We start from the raw sequence: 20,160 nt of genomic DNA, 5'->3' as shown, positions 1-20,160 counted from the left end.
TTTTCGTTTTTCATTCATAATTCTAAGTTTAATGTTATCGTGGATAAACTACTAACCTTTTTCTTTATAATAACAATACAACATACGTATGAACCACGTTCATATACAGTACAATGGTAATTCCGATTTTCAAATTTGTTCTTACACTTTTTTTAAATATTTTAATTTCGGTAAACTTGCAATTTTAGCACTAGATTGTCACTAATATTAAAAGCTAACGCGCTAAAAGTGTAATGTTAGCCAATTATAAACAAACAACGTGAACAGTTGAAGAGTTCGGTCTGGACTGAAGCTCAAAAGAGTTGAGTCAAACCGATGTCTCCTACTGCATCTTAACGAATAGTAAAACATCAAAACTCCCCGGCAGTGTGACTGCGTCCTTGTATTTTTGTAAAATAAACCTGAAGCGCATTTTAACAGCAAAGTGTGGCACTTAAGAATCAGTTCTCTATGGGAGCCGCCACACTGCCGGAGACCAAATCATGAATATCTGGCTCAGTGTTTGAAGCTCTTGTGTCAGTGTGTACGAAGTGTCGTTGTCTCTATTTGTTTTACTTTATTTAAATCACCCGTTTCGCTTATTCTGTGACTATTACTCGAATTCGATTACATAGACTTCAGAATAAGTTGTTTTTGCATCGATTAGCTATTCAGCCGAAATATTATGTTCTTGTTTGTCTTCATAAGATGTAATGATATCATCCAAGTAGAGTATCTTTTGTTAGACATTATCTTAAAAGATCAAGCTGTGATTTTATGGATGTTCTTCAATTATTTCAGTCGAGTGACTAATCGACACTTCCCAGCAGCAAAATGTATGGAGTTGTCATATCTATTACTTTCTTTCCTAAGCTTCAAAGTCTTTTATAGATCTTCTAGAAAGTAGGTCTTGACTTGTTCAAATATGACATCCCCAACAATCAAGACGTCAGTCCCTAACGTTAGATCTAGTGCAACTATCAATAGGCTAATTTATAATAAATTGTTTAACAAGGTTTCAAAATGTATAAGTCTACCATTTCATAACTCCTCTAAGGATTAAGAATAACAGTGAAAATTTCAAACCCCCTATTTTAGAGAAAGAGGAACAAGGTTAAATTCAAGAAAAAGGTCACTATCACTTTTGAAGAGGATTTAGAAAGCCATTAAAGGCCAAAAAGTCAAACAGCCGCCTAAACAATCTAACCGAACAAAGATATATAAATAGACAACAATAATAGTCAGTATATATATTTACCCTGAGTATGAAAGTCATAAGATCAACTGAGTTAATTTTGTCGAGGAAAAAATCTAAAATTGGTCAGTTTTAGATTCCCTTAAAAATATTCTACGGGTGATTAATAAAAATGAATTACACTCTGATTAACGTACAATTATGTCTAAGCTACACATCTACCTTGTATAAACCTCTTTATAAATTCATTATAATATTACTTTAAGGGGAAATCAATGTTTGGGTGCGGAAATATATTTTACAAACTATAGACAGACGTGGGTAGATCGATGTGTATCGGGTGGTTGGTGGTGGTATCAGTGATAGTGTCATGTCAGGAGGTATTGACTCGTTTGTCATAACGCTTGATGTTGCTCCGTTTGCCGGAGTTCTGAAAACTTAAACACGTTCGTATCAGTTAAATCAACAACCATTTGATATCACCCAAATTCCTTTCATATATTGCGCACTTAAGCAACTTTATCACTAATTACATATTTACTATACACCGAACATTGAAAGCTTAACATACAGGTTACAAACACGTAGATAGTAGCTTTAAGAAGCAAGGTCCGCCAGGTCTCGTACTCAAAAGAAACGGTAAGAGAACGATACACACCGCGCAAGAGCTTGACACTTACACCAAACGCAATCCTCAAACACATGCAAATGTTACACCATTTTGAACCGCAAGTAATCGTTCGTTTTAAATTAGTGACAAACAGCGGAGTCATCCAAGTTGCAACTAGACTCGGCTACGTACCAAAATAATTTTCTAAACAACTATTTCTACTTAAATGAGAGTCAACAACGAAGAGCACAGACTAAGGTCAACTACTAGTTAGATCGAAGATAGACGAAGAAGATAAGGGAAAGGGTCTACAGGAGTATCCGATAGAAGCTAACACATCGAGGTAAAGGGAAGGAGAGAAGGATCATGGAATATTGGTCGTGTCAAATCATACAAAATCGATAGGTCTGGTTGACTTACGCCTATTATTGTTTATTCCAAATATCTACGAACAACCGTTTAGCTAGAAATTGCCATGCACATACATAGAACTATGTTTTTTTTGTAATACATGATAAACCTAGGCTAACCACAATTACGCTGAAATTTTAAGTTATACCTTACAAATACAAGAATGAAAAGATGATGCGGTGGACGGGGCAATGGCTTATATTCCATTTCAGATGCCCATCTATAGTATTATTTAGATATATTTAAGTTTAGATTAGATTGTAGACTATGACAGCTATGCGTGCTCAAAATAAGGTCCTAAAGAAGCTATGAAAATATACATCAATGTGCAATAGAGTGCGAGAAAATATGAATCTTATATATCAGAAAAATAGTAGCATTTTCAGTAAACAATCAGAAATTATTGTTGTATTTGTCGTATTTACATGTGTGTGTATATTGAATAGTTTTATACGATCTGATTTGAATGCAATAAAGTGAGGGTAGGTATAATTGACCTGAAAGTTCAGTGAACATAACAGCGCAATAGTTGTAACTCTAAACTTAACGTTAATTATAATAAGCATTTGCCGTACGTAAATAAACGTGAAGATTAACATAACCTTACAACTAAAAGTGAAAATACATGATGTGCTGATCGATGCAAAGTTGGTTCAAGATTGAAGTCTACGAGAAGAAGTGTGATTATTGAAGAAGTGGTGTCGGTATGAGACATTAGTGATAGATTCGAAGAAGAAGTCGTAGTAGCTAATGAATGCAAGGGCGCGAGCGGTCGGGCCGCGTCAGGCGCACAGCGTTATTTAATTTATTTATATATCACAGCTTTTGACGATAACAAATCTTTTGCATTTGCAGCTTAAGTGGAGTCAATCGTCCGAACAACCAGCTCTGAGCCAACTGACCGGTCCCGTAGGACGTCTCTCGCTACTTAGATGTTGTCTTCTCTTTCCCACGGATCTGCGTGGACATACCTGAGGCCTATCGCTCGAAGAATTTGCTCGCACGTGTGATAACTTTATACCTAAGCGTAAAACATCCATAAACGTTTAGATTAAAGCCGACGATCCCGCCGGCCGACGGTAAAACAACACGAAGTGTTAGTGTATCTACATCTTTACATTACGTCTAAACGAACATTGATCTTAATATTAGACATGCAAGAACAAAACGTGTCAAATCTGCGGCGGTCTCGTCCCGCGGGCGGAGGTCCGCCCAGATTTGCTCGTAACAATATGTCACTTATTTTATGTTCGATGTTGTATTAAAGGCTAGGTCGATTACAGGTATGTACACCTAAACAAAATACACTGACACAATATCGATTTACACTGCATAAGCACGCATGCAAAAGATTTCGAGGCAAAAGTGGAAGTTCCGAAGAGAGAAAGCGAAGAGCACAAGCCACAGACCGAAGACAGACATCAAGCCGAGTGGAATTTGGATGAAAACAAATACAGAATACATTGTTATTTCAATGTAACTTTGAATTCGTCCCGAAGATGAGAATAGATGAGAGAGCTTGAGAAGTCGAGTTGAACCTACACGCGTGCTACGAATTGCCTTAATTTTACATTTCCTTCTTTATTAATATTACACCGTTCATCTAGTTGTATTTATATTATTTCCTCATTACACTTAAATAACAATATATCACAAGCATCAACATATAAAAGTGGATCGTTTCACAAGTGTCGGTCGGTGTCGCTCGCTCGGTGACTTTTTGACCCAGATCGCTTCAGCGTGACTTGTCGGGGCTCTCCAAAAATTTTTATGAATGTATAAAAATATTATTGCTCATTATCAAGCACCAACGCGCACTAGCCAACTACATTCCGAAAAAATTTAGAATTCGAATCTCTCGTACGATATTGAGCGCGATTTTGACGGTACCCGAACCAAATGATTGGGTTTGGGGGTGGGTGGGGTGATGTCGGGTCGGTGAAACGTCGTAACAATGACTTAGCAGCTACATCATGTATTAAGTAAGGGGGCGCCGCGGCGCTCACTGCATCACGCACTTGCTCTCGATCTGCGACTTCAGTTCATTCACTTGCGTTTCGATGGTGTTTTTCAATTCTGGAAAGAGGTAAGGTACACTTTAGTAAGCACAAAATGTCTTGAAGTTACAAGTAAAATAGTTTATTATAAATTGAGCAAAAGGTTTTGCACATATAAATAAGATTCCAAAAACGTAATAAGTAAGCGTCAAGTAGACGTGGAAAAAGAATGAAAAAACTTATTTTCTTTGGGTGCTAATAGGGTCAGGATTTTGCTATGCAAACTAATGCACGAAGGAAAACGGGAAGTATAGTAGTGGTTCAATTTAATATCCCCTTCTCTACGTTACGCAATTCTTTCTATGTAAGACTCTTCTTTGACTACCCAATTGTTTACATTTGTCATCACTGTCATCGGCATCATCATCTGCCATAGAGCAGTCTCTACCTTATCGCTTTTTAACCTACCCACTGCTACTAATATTCTCAAAATCATCAGTCTAGCCAGTTGGTTACTTTGCTTTTGTCTAATAGTCCAATGTATTAGTTTATTAGTCCAATCTTTGCGGAAGAGCAGCTTCTTGACATGCCCTTTTGAGCATGTCACGATAAACGCTAAACCGTTGCATGTATGGATACAGTATTACCTACTTAGTAACGATTCTTTATGTCCTGTACCCATTGTTAAAAAAAATGAATTTATTGCCATCGAACCATAATGACATTGACAGATATGTCAAAATCCACCAATCATGCAGCAATGAGGGCTATCGTTTTTATACTTAACAGTTGGCACCCCTGGCGATTGACAGGACCTTACTCTACAATGGCGCCATCTTGATGAGTGCAAATGCGATAGTCCTCCTACCACTTTAGCGCTCACCAGTTGGTGCCACTGTCTTCGCTACTAGCAAGCGACAGGACCTTACTCTACAGTGGCGCTAACTGGTGTGCGCTAAAACGATAGCCCTCATTGGACCTCGCGTCTACGTATTGCCATCTGGCGGATTTTTCAATCGCGAAAACTCTCATTATAGTGTGTCAATAGAGATTTTTCTATTTCTATTTCAATCTTGAGAGGGAGTTTAATATACAATTTACTATTGCTATGAAACTCACTAGTGAACTCGTCCTGGTCTTCTAACTCGGCCTCCGCGGCCAGCTCCTCGGGCGTCTTCTTCTTCCTCATGAGCGGGTTGTCGGGCTCCATGGGCTGCTGCTCAACCACCTCTTCCTTCTTAGGGATTTTGTACTGGAACAGAAAGAGTGCGCGGTTTAGAATATGTATTCAATACCTATAGGTAATTTATTTTAATTTTGGGTTATGTAAATGACAAATTAATGTTAATCGTCATCATCATTTCAGATACAGGATGACTGAACACAGGCCTCCCCTGATGATTTTCATATTGACTGGTTAGTAGCTGCTACCTTTAAGGTAGGATAGTTAAATTTAAAGTTCTTTGATTGAGACATTTTGGGACGTAACTAGTAGTTGTGTTATTAGTAGGTAACTAAAAAGTTTAGTAATGTGCATTGTAATGGCATCTCCAAGATCCTGGCTACACTGGTTAAATGAAAACGTATTGCCTAATCCAAGGCAATTTTAAATTCGTGTTTATTTATCAATGTAGAAACGAATATGTCTAGCCACTATTAAGTAGAGAAGAACACCGCGACATACCGAGTTATTATCCAAGTTTAGAATCGTCTCTTAACAACGCACCATTAAGAATTCCCACAAATAAAATCAAAACGTCTCCATTTCAAACTGGCCGCGTCGCAGCGTCACGTAATCTTCGAGAGAAAGTCGTGGCAGAGCCTTTCTTTAGCTTGTTAGGGGAGCGGCACCGTAATGAGATCCCCCGGGAACACCGCGGAAAAAATGTCTTTAAAATTAAAATAAATCCCTCCCAAGCCACAGACTTGCATCTACTCAATTGGAGATTAAAAGGAAAGGAGATTGCTGCGGGATTTCTTTTCTATTTCGTAATTAAACGGCCAATAAATATGATTCTTGCGGGAATAGTAGTTTACAGTGTGCGTTTGAGTGGCAACACCGCGTTTTCGGAATCGAACACAGCGCCCTCTGGGAAATTATGTGGAAACCGGAGCCTTGAGATCGACAAGCGTCACGCGGCTTTGAGGCAATAACGCGAATAATATGGACCGGCGGTGCCGCTGGGGACGCCTGTGGACACAGGAATCTACGTGCTTTTTGAGAAAATCGTCTTTGACGTCAAAACATCTCTGACGATTGGATTTTTCCGGAACCCTTAAGCACTAGACCTAGCTGTGCGACTTACGAGGCAAGCTTTGAAATAAGTATATTTTATTATTTTGAGATGTTATTACCCTTATTCATCCAATAAATAAACAGTGGGTAGGTTAAAAGCAACGTTTTAACTCATATACCGTTCAATCTTATTCTCCATAGCGGATAAGTAGGTATTTGATTTATCGTGACAAAATTATACAAACTATAGTTTTTAATAAACCTACTTTGTACTATTTTTAGGTAGTTTTGTGGAAAAAATTGCTAAGTTTCTAATTAAAACGATCGTAGCGTAAGCGGATTAANACTTCGCTACAGCATTAAACTTTGGGGAAATAGCTACCAATATAACATCAATAAAGCCTTTGTAGCACAAAAGAGGGCGATAAGGGTAATTTTTCGTCTTTCCCAACTAGAGTCCTGCAGGGATTACTTTATTAGACTGGAAGTTCTTACGGTCCCATGCCTCTATATATTCGTCACGCTCTGCGACATAATTAAACACCCAAACAAAGTGGAGACTCCCCTGGAAAGAGAAACAAGACTTACCACCAGGAGGAAAGACATTCCTACTAGAGGTAACACAGATTGGCCGAGACTTAACATTTTTAAACACAGTGCTTACTATCAGGCATCACGTCTGTATAATGGGCTCCCGATGGAACTGAAGACCATTAACAAATTATCGGTTTTTAAAAGAAAATTAAAATCATTTCTATTGAGAAAGTGTTATTACTCTGTCGCGGAATATATTAATGATAAGTATAATATTTAATGGCTGGACATATTTTTGACTAATTGCAATTTAAAAAATTAAGACATTTTTATCGTATATCAATTGAATTATTTTTATTTATTTTTTATTTTTATTATGATTATTTAAAATGACATGTTAGTTAATTGAAATATAATGTAATGTATTTTTGTAACTTGTTCAACGCAATATGTATTTTTGCTATGAGATATTTTATTATTTTGAGATGCTTCCCTTATTCATCAAAAAAACGGCAGCTGGGTAGTTATATAGCAAACGTTTTAAACCATACACCGTACACTTTTTTTACCCGACTACGCTAGAAGGAGGGTTATTTTCCATAGCGGATAGGTATTTGATGTATCGTCGTTACGCATAATTCAAACTATCTTATAAATTTTTACTGTTTTTAAATGTTATTATGGTCATTTTATATTTTTACATTTTTTGAGGTAGTTTTGCAGAAAAAAATGCTACGTTTCTAATTAAAACGATCGTAGCGTAAGCGGATTAAAAAGCGAAATAATTGGCAGAATAATAAAATACATCGAAATTTTAATTAAGACAATAATTCCATTTAATCCAATCAAAAGCGAGCGCAGCGGAAAATATTCCCCAAAACTTTTGCCATCAGAACTTTACGTTTTATGACGTGTAATATCTCAGAAAAATTATAATTAAAATCATACAGTTCATGTTTATGGTTTCCCAACGGGGTATACGAAAATATTACAGAAGCATTATTTATTGGAAACTTGAAAATCAATGGCCCTTTCTCAGAGAATCCCGGTTATGTGGGATCTAGTTAACGGTCTAAACTAAACGGTCGTGTGAACACACAAGTGTGTGTTTGAATATTGAATCCCAAATTCGGATCGGTTTTTAGCGGGAGACCGCAAACGGGATGTTCGTGTGAATGTTAATATTAAAACAGGGACCTATACCAACTACTAAGTGGGCTCCTGCAAAAAACAGTTCCTGCAAAAACGGGATATCTCCCTAGGAAATAGCCCTAACGAGTCGAGAACCTTTCTGGCACAGTACGACACTTTATTACAGTTATAGAGCTACATAACATAAATAAAAATGTTCTAATTAATTTTCTATGCTTTTTCGTTTCCTCAAATTAATATGTAAGCCCCGTAGGTGATATATTTGGCAGTACTCCTTAATTTCGGTTTAGGCTAAGCCTAATGAAAGCCGCCATGAAATACGGCGCAATATTCAGCAAGTTCAGGAACAATCTTAGGGAAATTTGATTTACAGCGAAGAAGATGTATCGTTGGCTTTAAGAAATAAACATCAGTTTTGCGTACTTACAATCCGTATGTTTCATACAAACCCATAATAATGGATTGTCTTAAATACAGTAGATAAACTTCAGTATTCTTACCCAAATTCAAGGTTTTAAAGACTCAAATCATATTACGGTCCGTAACGACATACATTTTTGTGTAAAGTTATTATTCATATACATCGTATATTTTTTGAAACATTACTAAGCCAACTGTGAACTACGTCATATTTCATAAAATACATACATACTTAGGTAATATGATTTCCAAAAACATGCTGTAGCTCTGTAAGTTAATTAATTGATTCTTGACTCTACATAAGTTTAGCTAGCAGAATAAAACTATTTCATAAGTGACAACAGTTTACATATTATTTAACAAACATCAAGTTATCTTGTTAATGTGTCTGTCTTCTTTCTTCAAATTCTTCTTTCTTCTTGCATCTTCTTTGTAGTGATAGCGTCAAGGAAGTCAACCTGACTCGATTAGGGAGTCGCGGTATAAACGGACTCCCTACTAGAGTCAATTTAACATCAATGAGCATATTTTCTTCTTTCTTGATGTCTTCTTCTTTTTCTTGAAATTGAAAATACGTGGCATTGCTAACATAAAAAAACTGGAAAGTAAATAATGAAATTTATGTACAGTGAAAATTATATTAGTATTCATTGATATACTCTGCTGCGTTTTATTAAATTATTGTATTAAACTCTACCTTTTTGTTGCAAAATTACATTTATTACATCTAAATACAGGTCATGATTCTAAAGTTAACTAAACAATGTTCTAGATGTGCTGTCTTTTGTAGGTAGGTACATTAATAATAATGGCTACAGAAAAGTAGTTTCTAAGCATTCATAGTGTCAAAAAGCAGATTTTTAAGATAATGTGTATAGAAATTGTAATGTTGGCTGTTGGACCTCTAGTTAGGGACCTCAACAAACCTTATAGAACTACTTAAAGTTAACACAGTATTAAGTTAGATATTTTCTGTACATCAGAAACACACGGTAGATATTTAACGCTAGATTCATAAATATTTAATGGCTAACTTCAACTTTTCAAGTTTCTGTTCCACGCGTACATAATAAATATGACATTTCACGTATCTACGAACTGTGCTAGATTAGATACATTAATACTTAGTGATCTGAAATAGGTATAATTTAATAGCTACATAAATAAGCATAGAGACAAGAGACAACAAGTTTTCCTAATTTTCATTTTTGTCGTGGAATAGCAAAAATTAAGGCTGGGTGGCACCATCTTACTTTAGCTTTAACAAACTTCAAGTCTGTCAAACTCCATACGAAAAAGTTATTGTTATAGTTCCGGTTAAAGTTAGGTGGCGCAACTCGGCCTAAATGTATCTTTTAGAACATTGGCACTTTGAAAAATATTATAACTGCAGCCAATCATAAGAAACTTGACTTGTTAAATTACTATTTATAATATTGTTTACTTTGCGTTGTACATAATACAAATAATCTATGTATCAATTAATTTTGCAGCAGAATTTACCGTCTCCCTCCCAGCTGATGAGTTGCTAACGTATTTAGCGGCCCCTGCCATCTTCCAACGGTCGGCGATCTCTTTGAGGCAATATAGCGTCTAGCTTTGACGCCATATTGACAGTGTAACGATATTCGATAACGTTATTTTGATGGTATTGGGGTATTGGTAGGACGTGGAATTCCTATTACCTGGCAACTTTGAAGTTTGGTAGAGGCTTAGAAGATATTGTAGAACTATGAACCTTCTATTTCCTTTATATTCATATTCAATCTTTCTTAATATTTGCATTCGTGCGATTTTCATTGAGTAGGTAACAGATTCACTGGATAACAGAAAAATTTTATACCTATGAAAATTCTATACTACGATTTCGTAGTATTGTAGTTTGTCTGGGCAGAAAATAGTCTGATGCCCGTTTTCACCATCAATCCCTAATTTGTACCCTTATGGTAACAAATAATAGGAATTTTGTTTACATAGGGGCCACTTAAAAATTAGGGATTGATGGTGAAAACGGGCATTCTACTGTTCAGATAGGAAATGACATTATTGGACATGATCTACCTAATGTGATATTTATTATCCTTAAACCAAAATTAATTCAACATTGGATTAGTAACTAATGTAATATCTAAATTGTTATGAACAAGTTATCTTGCATCTAACACAATTGTACATCGAGTTGAGCCAAATTGCGTTGTGTGGTGTTCCGACATCTCCCGCGTCGGAGGATGCAATTAGACGACTTGGCGGAGTTAATCCGGGCTTTGGCCGGTATTTCTCGGGATTTGACATGAGTTGTGCGAGTACGTATTAATTTTATTAATGTAGACTTTTCCTTGCGAATTTTGAAGGCTCATTAATTTCACGGCTCAGTGGTTGCGGGTTCGAGTCTTATTAGAGCATTCTGGCAAGTATAATATTTGTTAAAGGACATGGATTCATATCCCTTATGCAGTCGATATAACATACGAAAGTAAGCTATGCTTAAAGGACATTGTCAGAAACCGCCTTAGATTCCTGGGCACAGCAGTAAAGTATCAAAATTAATCTCTTACTTTTTGAATACTTAAATATTAATTAGATTGTAACGGACACTTGAGGATTAAAAAATTAAATAATAAAAGTATTTTATATGTATTCCATAATACNACTGGACTAACATTTTTGTAGCAAAATTACATTTATTACATCTAAATACAAGTCATGATTCTAAAGTTAACTAAACAATGTTCTAGATGTGCTGTCTTTTGTAGGGAGGTAAGTACATTAAATAATGGCTACAGAAAACTAGTTTCTAAATATTCATACTTAGTGTCAAAGAGCAGATTTTTAAAATAATGTGTTTAGAAATTGTAATGTTGGCTGTTGGATCTCTAGTTAGGGACCTCAACAAACTTTATAGAAATACCTACTTAAAGTTAACACAGTGTTAAGTTAGATATTTTCTGTACATCAGGAACACACGATAGATTATTTAACGCTAGGTTCATAAATATTTAATGGCTAACTTCAACTTTTCAAGTTTCTGTTCCACGCGTACATAATAAATATGACATTTCACGTAATCTACGACTGTGCTAGATTAGATACATTAATACTTAGTGATCTGAAATAGGTATAATTTAATAGCTACATAAATAAGCATAGAGACAAGAGACAACAAGTTTTCCTAATTTTCATTTTTTGTCGTGGAATAGCAAAAATTAAGGCTGGGTGGCACCATCTTACTTTAACTTTAACAAACTTCAAGTCTGTCAAACTCCATACGAAAAAGTTATTGTTATAGTTCTGGTTAAAGTTAGGTGGCGCAACTCAGCTTAAATGTATCTTTTAGAACATTGGCACTTTGAAAAATATTATAACTGCAGATCCAATCATAAGAAACTTGACTTGTTAAATTACTACATATTGTTTACTTTGCGTTGTACATAATACAAGTAATCTATGTATTAATTAATTTTGCAGCAGAATTTACCGTCTCCCTCCTAGCTGATGAGTTGCTAACGTATTTAGCGGCCCCTGCCATCTTCCAACTAACGGTCGGCGATCTCTTTGAGGCAATATAGCGTATATATAATATATTTTGATGGTAGAATGTGGAATTCCTATTACCTGGCAACTTTGAAGTTTGGTAGAGGTTTAGAAGATATTGTAGAACTATGAACCTACAATGAATTTAGTTGGATTTTTCACACAGATTTTGAAATGGATGTGGTTTAGCTATTATTAATGTATTCAATCTTTCTTACTATTTGCATTCGTGCGATTGTCATTGAGTAAGCCTAGGCGCAGATTATATATGTCCATACTGATTTAACAGCCCGACTAAACTATCGGCAAACTCAAAGTCGGTGGCATACAGGTTCGTAGGATAACAGAAAAATTGAATATGAAAATTCTATGCTACGATTTCGTAGTATCGTAGTTTGTCTGGGCAGAAAATAGTGTAATGCCCGTTTTCACCATCAAACCCTAATTGTACCAATGTTATGGTAACAAACAACAGGAATTTTGTTTACATAGGGGCCACTTAAAAATTAGGGATTGATGGTGAAAACGGGCATTCTACTGTTCAGATAGGAAATGACATTATTGGACATGATCTACCTAATGTGATATTTATTATCCTTAAACCAAAATTAATTCAACATTGGATTAGTAACTGTGATATCTAAATTGTTATGAACATGTTATCTTGCATCTAACACAATTGTACATCGAGTTGAGCCAAATTGCGTTGTGTGGTGTTCCGACATCTCCCGCGTCGGAGGATGCAATTAGACGACTTGGCGGAGTTAATCCGGGCTTTGGCCGGTATTTCTCGGGATTTGACATGAGTTGTGCGAGTACGTATTAATTTTATTAATGTAGACTTTTCCTTGCGAATTTTGAAGGCTTATTAATTTCACGGCTCAGTGGTAGCGGGTTCGACTCTTAGTAGTAGAATCCTGCTAAGGATAATATTTGTTAAAGGACGTGGAGTCATAATATACCTTAGGCAGTCGATATAACATACGAGAATAAGCTTTGCTTAAATTAATAACTTTTTGTCATTTACTAAAAATAGGGCAGAAATTCTTTAACATTACATCATTATGAACTTCTTAGTTCTCAAATGACTACAAAAATACTTTTTTGACTAGAAATCAGTCGGTATACCTACTGTATACCTAGTCTTTGAGTTGTCAAGTATCAAGTACTTTATTTGGTGTGACTTTTAACCAGCCATAATTTATGTCGAGATGAGAGAACAATGCAAAAGTAAAATTTGAAAAGCATGCGAGAGGTTAAAAGTCTTTCAAACCAGTAGCTGTTACAAAGTTACAAAGAAAAACAAATGCAAGGCTCTAAGACCATCCATCGTGCACGCCATAGATTGTTACAGGCAGTAACTCATGTATGAAAAAGTCCATAATTTATCGACGGAGTTCAAGGGGCATCAAAGCGCGGGCAGATGGCGGAAAATTGTCGGCAAATGACGTGTCAACAACGTGGCGTGCGCATAAAAACAGCGTGTGATTACTTAGGCTGGTAAGAGCGGGCTTTACCTACATCAGAGGGTTCCGTTTCAGCCAAATAACGTTGTTCACGGCTGGACAAAGGCCTCCCCCAAGATTTCTATACTGACCGGTCCTGCGCTGCACGCATCCAGGCTCTTCCCGCGACCTTCAGCAGATATACTATGTATAGATCCCGTATATTTGATTCTCCAGAACCATAAGAAGCTAGGTGTAATTATTCACCTCAGTGGTGTAAATGCTAAGTTTGATTCTAAAAATGTTTGATTGATACCTATCGTTCGTGTGTTGTAACGAACATTTCGGCAAACTGAAACAAAAAGGATGGAATAACAACTGTACCTGGACTGGAAGTAAATACGTTTTGATTGTCCCATTGGATGGCCTGACTATACTATTATACCATTTCTAGACTAGTTGAATTTACTTCAGGCAGGATACAAATGGCTTACCATTTACGGGACATTTACGGGAATTTCTGCTCATTTTCACCATCAATCCCTAATTTTTAAGTGACCCCTATACACATAACAGGAATTTTGTTTTCATAGGGGTCGCTTAAAAATTAGGGATTGATGATGAAAACGGGCATTAGGTGTCTCTTCAGTGAAACCGAACCGTTAAAAGTAACGCACAATTGGGGCCATTAAAAAAGAAAATTGAGTAGGTATACCTATTTCAAAAGCTTCTTTTACGTCATACTTTCGTATCCCCAAAGCCTGCCACGTTACGCAGGCAGCATAAACGGCCGAAATATGCCTTCCATCGGACACATGATGCCTCCCACAGGACCTCGGCTCGCTTCCATTTCTTTATTAGCCGTATTCAAAGGAGAATATAAAATCTTTTAGGTTTTTTCATAAGGCAGTATTAGTTTGAAATCTTTGGATCGATTTCCGAAAGACAAAAATAATGCGGCCTTTCACTAAGAGGCAGTTGTCAACAACAACTAATTAGTAGTATGAAATCTGTATAATTTTTTTGCTAATCTGCCATTGATAATGAAAATTGTAAATTACTTACTCGTTAATAAAATAATATTAATGATGAAATAAGTGGGTACATCAACAGTAATAGGATTGCTGAGTGCTCTTCTGTAACTTCGTTCTCGCAGAATTGAATAAAACGTAGCCTAACTAATTAAAAAAAATCCGTCCAGTAGTTTTGGCGCGAAGGAACAAACTTACACACATCTTCACAAAACTAATCCAAATCCATTTCAGTACCTCTAGTAGGAAAAACATTCGAGTTCGTTTCGTTGCGTATTCAAAGTGTCATCGAAAAATTTTGTATGAAAAATTAAACAGCGCCCCCTATATTATAGCCGCCCTAGGGGGCGCTGTTTAATTTTTCATACAAAATTTTTCGATGACACTTTGAATACGCAACGAAACGAACTCGAAAGTTTTTCGTACTAGAGGTACAGTAGTCTAGTCTGGGGGCCTAGTATGACTTTATGTCAAACGCATTCGATGTCGATTGCATAAAAAAGTGTCAATAAATGTATGACGGATTTTTAGAAATTGAATTTTTTTAACGCGCTCGCTAGTGACGACTCTGGTAGGAATCTACAGTGCTGCTTGTCAAAAAAAGAATAATTCTTCTGAATAATTTCGTTGCGGGTCCAATGACAGTTTAACTTTCCCACGGGACAAACTTGACCTTCATTGGTTGGGTTTTTATGGCGGTCAAGCGATCCTGGCTACACAGGACTTGCAGTGGTGGGAACGAGAGGTGGGAATAGTCCCGTGTTTTATGCTGCTTGTCAACTCAACTTGCTTGTCAAACACAACTATCAAAGCAGGTGCCAGCCAAATGTACCATGTGTACCAATCCAGAATGAACCCTCTGGGATCCGAACCGGGGTCATTTGTTTATCTTAGATCAGCCGTTGTCAACTCGAGATGAGGCGAGTCCTCTGGGAGAGCCTTTCCGGGATTGTTTTTGCCGTTTGCTATTACAATACAACCTTGGGAATGTAGTAGGATGTTTTGTTGCTCACGTAACATAAAGAGCTGGAAGAAGTGTGATATTTAGATATTTCTTTGTGTTTTTATTTTGTCCCTAACATTATAAGTATAATGCCCGTTTTCACCATCAATCCCTAATTTTTAAGTGACCTAGTTATTACCTTAGGGGTCACGTAAAAATTAGGGATTGATGGTGAAAATGGGCATAAGTGTACTAGAAAGGGCTATGTACTAAATAAAATTTATTGTATTATTTATTAAGCATGAAAGCAATAAACTTGTTGAGTAGGTATTTGTTATTAAAGGAAGAAGAATTTATTAATAACTACGTTATTCACTACTCAGAGTCGGATAAAAGAAAAAGGAATAATTCCTGAGATATAAGATGATGATATAAGATGCCAATGGCAACAAAATTATCTTAAAAAGCTTCGAGGGACACCTCCAGCTGCATTCATTCATTAAAATTATTATTAACTTACTCTTGAACAACATATTTGAAACAGCTAATGAAATTCTTAAGCCATTGATGTACCTAATGATGATAGGTACATGTTTCAGATTCGTGTTCTAGGCATACTTCGTACAACAATTTAACCTGATTGACCTCTTACAGTTTGTCGTATGTCTTAAACAACATATTTAAAAACAGTTAATAAGATTCTAAATGTAACACGTTTCAGATTCGAGTTCTAGGCATATTTCGGAAAAACAACCTTCTGACCTCTAGTTACATAGAAACTGCAGTATTTATATTCGCTTCTACTTAGCCTCACTCAAACAAGCGACGCCCCCCGCTATTCTGCGGACGGTACCCGCGGCGCGGTTAATGTATTGGAAATGTACTGTGCTACTTAGCATGGGTGCCATCTTGAAGGGCAAGAGTTTCAGGAATAAAGGCTTATAATGTAAGCTTTAAGTTCCTGTGACAAACTTTTATAGTATCTAATATGGATTTAGTTTAGCTCAGGGCTCAGTATGAGGACTAAGAAATATACTAAAAGATGCTTGGTGCTTTAGGTAAGGAAAAGCAAAAAGATAAAAGTCTCATCATAGATCCTTACCCGAATATTAAAGAATTACCGTTTTACATGCTGAAAATCAGCGTCGTACTTGTAGCATAGTCACGAATCACGATAAGTCGGGGACCTTTTTGGCACACTTACCTACTTTTATTTTGGAAATAAGTATTTTCTAAGCCACACTAATTAATTGTAATACTGACTTTACCTACTTAAGCAATTTAATTACGAAACTTGATCCAACTGAATCGACTATAAATAACCTCAGAAATAGTCCATAGTACTAAAAAATAATTTAAACTCAAGGAGTTAGTGCGTACCTGGTTAAATACGATTTAATCAAAACGATTGCTGTTATACAAAAACAACACGCGAGTTTCCTCTGTTATTTCTTAAAGCCGTACAAAGTTGGCATCGACTCGTAAAAAATAAAAGTAAGCTCACTAAAAAAGATGGACGATTAAGTCACAGGCTTAGGGCTTGATTTAATGTATTTACTTAAATTAATTATCGTCAACAGGTCATTTAGTCTCCACTGCAGGAGCACGACCCTTTTCAATTTACCATAGTAAATTGGATGATTTGGCCAGAAGGGTTGAGGTCTATTTTTTAAAAAGTCCGAAAAATACTATCATATAATGGTGGTATTTGTACAACATGGTTATTGATATGATGGTGATATTCATAGTAAAGAGTGAATAGGCAAGCTATATTTGGGACTTGTATGAGCTCCCTGGAAAGGGCTTAAGTACTAAATAAATGATTTGATTTCAGGCCAAAAAATACATCAGATTACACGTTTTTGTTTCAAAGCGGACTCTACTCATTTTAAAACTGTATTAGATGACAAAATATTTAGCTTTATGTGCCGTATGTATTGTAGATCCTACATTGAGATCGTCGATAAATAAATATACCTCAAAGGTGACTGACTGACTGACTAGTGATCTATCAACGCACAGCCCAAACCACTGGACAGATTGTGCTGAAATTTGGCATCCATGTAGATGTTATGACGTAGGCATCCGCTAAGAAAGGATTTTACGAAACTCTACCCCTAAGGCTCTAAAAGTAACTTTACCGTGCCCACTTTAACTGTGGTACAGTTAAGCTCGTAAACCCTGTAACTGAGCTATTTAGGTCTGAGCGGTACAGTCACGCGACCAATTAGGCACAACAACAATCATTGAGTTACAGCGCTGGATTTCAAACGGTTAAATACGGCTATAATGGTTTCGCAAATGGTTAATAAGTTGTACGGTTAAAGTTCGTTGGCTTGATTTGATACTATAAGCAGACCTAAGTCAATGTATTTTATACAGAACCAGCGGCCGCCCGCGACTTCGTACGCGTGGATCCCGTTTTACCACCTTAGGGTAGGAGTTTCGTAAAATACGTTGTAAAAATTTGCAATTGCAATGCATGCAAAATTTGAGAATCCTAGCACTTGTAACTAGTTTCTGAGTGAGTGAGTCAATCACAGAGAAAATCAAATAGAAAAACTAAAAGAAACTTTGTAAAAAAGTTGTCAGATGCTATGTAGAGCCAAGCTTCTAAATCTACAAGCCTAGCTAACTAAACAAACTCTCTTTAGTCAAAATATGTAGCACGGTCGTTTCGCTATCGTTATACATGGGCGTAAGGTAAAAATTTTACTCAGTTAATTTACTTTTCTGTCTTGTAGTGACTTCTGTTTTCCCCATTTTAGATATTGTTTGAGAATTATTAGTGGTAGGTAATCGATTAGAAAAGACTATTCTACTATATCTATAAAAGCGAAAGGTCACTGATTGACTCACTCACTCATCACGAAATCTCAGAAACTACGAGTGCTAGGAGTCTCAAATGTTGCATGGGGGTTTCTTTTAGAACGTAGGTGCTCACTAAGACGGGATTTTCCAAAATTCGACCCCTAAGGGAGTAAAACGGGGTCCAAGCGTACGAAATCGCAGGCGGCTTGCGCTAGTTTACAAATAAACGCCTCTACCTTTTAGAGAGGGTCTTTAAAAAAATTTCTACAGAGAAGTCAATAGCGCGAGCCAACAGCATCTCGCCGTGTTTGTCCGAGTAATTGTGTTTGTTTGTGTGCTCGTCCGGACGGCCCGTTGTCCGGTTAGTGTTGCTTTTTAATTTACCCGTCCGGTTTGCTTTGTTGCAATCGGAAAGGTTTACTGAAGATAAGTTGGTAGTTTTTTACACAAATGTCCTAGAAATGTTTTTTCTTTGGTTCTGTACCAACAATCACAAGAGTCTAGATGCGATTTAAGATGTGAGCTTGCCCAGACGATGCCTTTTCACTTGTACCTTGTCACAAATGCTTGCCGTATTAGGAAAAATAATAATGGTAAAAATTACACCAGTTTTGCTAGCTCCTAAAAGTTTGATGGTTTCTGATAAAATTTAAGATTACGTACCTGACATTACCGGTTACTTATTCTGCCCGATTGTCCATCTTTTAATCTCCCTAAAAGTGTTAATTAATATTTTTATAGCGCCGTTCTATCTAAATCATTGTTTTGTCTCTGAGACTCTTTTGATCTTAATGAAATCAACATTTAATTATGAACACGAGGGTGTTTCCACAAGTCTTTTACACCCCATATTATTATCATAAAGACCCAACTTTCCTAATTTATAAAGATAAATAATTATCTCACGCTCCGTCATAATGACGCGGAGTCGTCATAGTGCGAAGTTGTAATGACGTCACGGCTGCAAGTTTTAATTATGGGGGGCGCGGGGGCGCAGTGACAGCGGTGAATGGCATCTGATTGCCTTCGTTTTGCACTGGTGCCAAATTGAATTACAAGCGGAACTTGACTGACACTCGATTCGATAGGGGTTTTGTACAAAATGTACATCTAATATGACTCTACAAAGTGTGATTGTTTACTCGATGATAACAAATAAATAAGTCTTATAAATGGTGAACGATCTGTGGAAAACCATTTTAGTGCATACGATTGTGAAGTTACGGATTCTGTAAATATTCAAATGAAGGAAAACATTTGAAGCTACACTAAAAATGTACAGACAAACGAAAACTCCATTCTGATTTATTAAATTTCAAGTCACCACTTAAAAAATCAACTACAGAGACTCAAAGTATCAACTTTAACCACGACACAGCCTCGGCTATCACAGCTTTAAACACCACTTTCAAATTCAAATAGTTTATTCAATGCATAGGCTCTTCCCAGGGCATTATACACGTCCCAAATATAGCTTGCCCTACCAACATTTCGGGATAACATATGAGCTGGTGCTGAAAGAAGTGGCGAAAGAAACTCAGTCGCCTTTGTCACTCAAATAAATTAGCAACTAAACACGCTGTCAGTGGCGCCCCACCTTCAGAAGCGGAAGCGTAATGAGATCAAGAATTGAGTTTCCTCGCGAGGGCGCGAGATGGCATTGATCTCGCTTCAAAGAGCCAATTGTTGGTATTAAGATGTCTGCTGGAAAGAGGCTTTAACAAATACAGGGTGTCCCAAAAAGTAGCGTCAAGCTGAAGCCCAGAGGTAGAGCTCACTAGGGCTATCCAAATCACCCCCATGTATGTTCCGCGATTTTTGATAGTTTTCGAATTATGATTGTTTTAAATTTCTGTGCTTAGGCA

General features: G+C 36.6%; 1 protein-coding gene across 2 annotated transcripts in view; it reads right to left on the bottom strand.

The window, feature by feature from the left end:
• Window positions 1-17: 17 nt before the first annotated feature.
• The window catches only part of cpx (synaptic transmission protein complexin), a 171,658-nt gene continuing 151,515 nt past the window's right edge, over window positions 18-20,160 (bottom strand). For both annotated transcript variants that reach the window (XM_028301831.1, XM_028301832.1), the window contains exons 3-4: window positions 5,312-5,444; window positions 18-4,271 (exon numbers count right to left, since the gene is read on the bottom strand). In XM_028301831.1, the coding sequence (XP_028157632.1) occupies window positions 4,198-4,271; window positions 5,312-5,444 (207 nt within the window). In that variant the 3' untranslated portion in view covers window positions 18-4,197. The remainder of the gene's footprint in view (window positions 4,272-5,311; window positions 5,445-20,160) is intronic.

This window comes from Ostrinia furnacalis, unplaced genomic scaffold (genome assembly GCF_004193835.3).
Source record: "Ostrinia furnacalis isolate ACB-3 unplaced genomic scaffold, ASM419383v2 OfSCF0995, whole genome shotgun sequence".
Lineage (NCBI taxonomy): Eukaryota > Metazoa > Arthropoda > Insecta > Lepidoptera > Crambidae > Ostrinia > Ostrinia furnacalis.
The sequence above is the reverse complement of the archived record's forward strand: the minus strand, read 5'-3'. Positions and strand labels throughout refer to the sequence as shown.